The sequence below is a fragment of the Penaeus monodon genome, chromosome 2, assembly GCF_015228065.2.
Source record: "Penaeus monodon isolate SGIC_2016 chromosome 2, NSTDA_Pmon_1, whole genome shotgun sequence".
Lineage (NCBI taxonomy): Eukaryota > Metazoa > Arthropoda > Malacostraca > Decapoda > Penaeidae > Penaeus > Penaeus monodon.
The window spans coordinates 18,864,363-18,866,264 of NC_051387.1; the positions used below are offsets into that span (position 1 = coordinate 18,864,363).

Sequence of the window (1,902 nt, forward strand, 5' to 3'; positions counted from 1 at the left end):
GGTGTGTGTGGGGTGTGTGGTTGTGTGTGGTTGGTTGTGTGCAATAGTGTGTATATAGGTTTTCCAGATGGTAATAACACACATTATGTGTGTTTTTTTGGGTGTGTGTGTGTGTGGTTTTTGTGTGTATGTAGTATGTATGTGGGGGGTGTGTGGGTGTGTGGGTGTGTTGTTGTGGTGGTGGGTGGTGGTGTTGTTGTGTGTGTTGGGGTGTGGTCCATAGCATACATATATGCATTTTACATATATTGCATACATATATACATTATGCACTTATACAAAAATTATATTAAAATTAATTTTAAAATATATAACAAAAAAAATATAATACTTACAGTGTGTGAGGGATATGTAATATAATATCAATACATGTGTATGTTGGTGATGTCCCTATTTACAGATATATAGATCGTAGAAAAAAACACAATGCAATTTCTGGATTAGTGGAAAATGAGAGTACATTTCGAAATTCCATCTCAATATATTATTAAATTATATATTTTTAAAATATAAAAATAATATCATAATTTATAAATATAATATAATATTTATATATATATATATATATATATATATATTTATTTATTTATTTATTTATTTTTTATTTATTTATTTATAGATAGATAGATAGATAGATAGATAGATAGATAGATAGATAGATAGATAGTTAGGCAGATATGTGTGTGCGCGCGTGTGCTCCTCGGTGGCCGTATGAGGTGAGGCGGCAGAGCGCCAGACGACCCGTCGACTAACTAAGCGCGTCTCCGCAGAGAGGATGATGGCGGCTCCCTGTGTGGCCTTCACGCCGGTGCCAAGCGGATCTCCTTGTTCGTGTCCGGGAGTGGCCTCTCTCGCCAGGTCAGTGGAGGTCATGACCTGTAATGAGGACCCCCGCATCACTTCCACAACGGCAGAGACGGGACGCGACCTGATCCTGGCGGCCTTAAGAGTGACGTCGAGTGACCACGGTCTGCCCACGCTGAGGGTCACCCCGGGGGACCTGGCCTACCTGGCGGAGGGGGCAGACCACATGGTCGTCAGGCTCCTCGGATTGGTAAATGTTAGCGTTTGTATTAGTATCGTGAGAAATGGCCCATTGGCTCATCTGTTAAAAAATACGGTTATGTTCAAAGGTTGGACTCAGGCTAGGGTACTGCTTTGTCATTTTTATGTTTGTATGTTTTTTGTTTTGTTTTTTCTTTAACAAATGCGCCTCGACAGGGACAAGTTCTCCGACTCCGCAAAACCGACGTCGGCTCGAGCACCAGCCGGGAAGACCTGATCCTCCGGGCGAAGAAGGACGAGGAGTTCTTCAAGAACGTCGCCCGCCCTTTCCTGAGCCCGCTTCTGACCGACGAGTCACATCTAGTCATCGTGGAACCCGCGGCGCTCATGGCCTTCAAGGAGACCGTCGAGGCGCGGAGACCAGGTCAGAGGTCATGGGCTGGCAGAGACACGGCAGAATGGCCAGTTGATAGGCATATCGATAGACAAATTAAGAAACAGATAAACCAGGTAGCTCTGCTGATAGGTATATAACTAAAGAGAGTGAGGGAGAGAAAAGGAAAAAGACGATGCTAGAAAGAATACTTATACAGACCGATAATGGGCACTGAGCCTCCGTTGGAAAACAATGCAGGGCCGTTTTTCAGCCTCTGGTGTTTTCCGATCTGTGGAGAGGCTGATAGACGCCGGGATAGTCAAAGATACACGTTTCTGTAAATTGTTAGTACATCGAGATATAAGTGGTTAGAGAGAGAGAGAGCGGGAGGGAGGGAGGGAGGGAGAGAGAGAGAGAGAGAGAGAGAGAGAGAGAAGAGAGAGAGAGAGAGAGAGAGAGAGAGAGGAGAGAGAAGAGACGATGGGGAGAGAGAGAGAGAGAGAGAGAGAGATCGGGAGAGA

General features: G+C 44.4%; 1 protein-coding gene across 1 annotated transcript in view; it reads left to right on the plus strand.

Annotated features, from left to right (window-relative positions):
- The window catches only part of LOC119579598, a 7,197-nt gene extending 5,623 nt beyond the window's left edge, over positions 1-1,574 (plus strand). Inside the window, exons 2-3 of the mRNA XM_037927524.1 lie at positions 771-1,054; positions 1,222-1,574. Coding sequence (XP_037783452.1) covers positions 776-1,054; positions 1,222-1,539 — 597 coding nt within the window. The 5' untranslated portion in view covers positions 771-775 and the 3' untranslated portion in view covers positions 1,540-1,574. The remainder of the gene's footprint in view (positions 1-770; positions 1,055-1,221) is intronic.
- Positions 1,575-1,902: the final 328 nt, after the last annotated feature.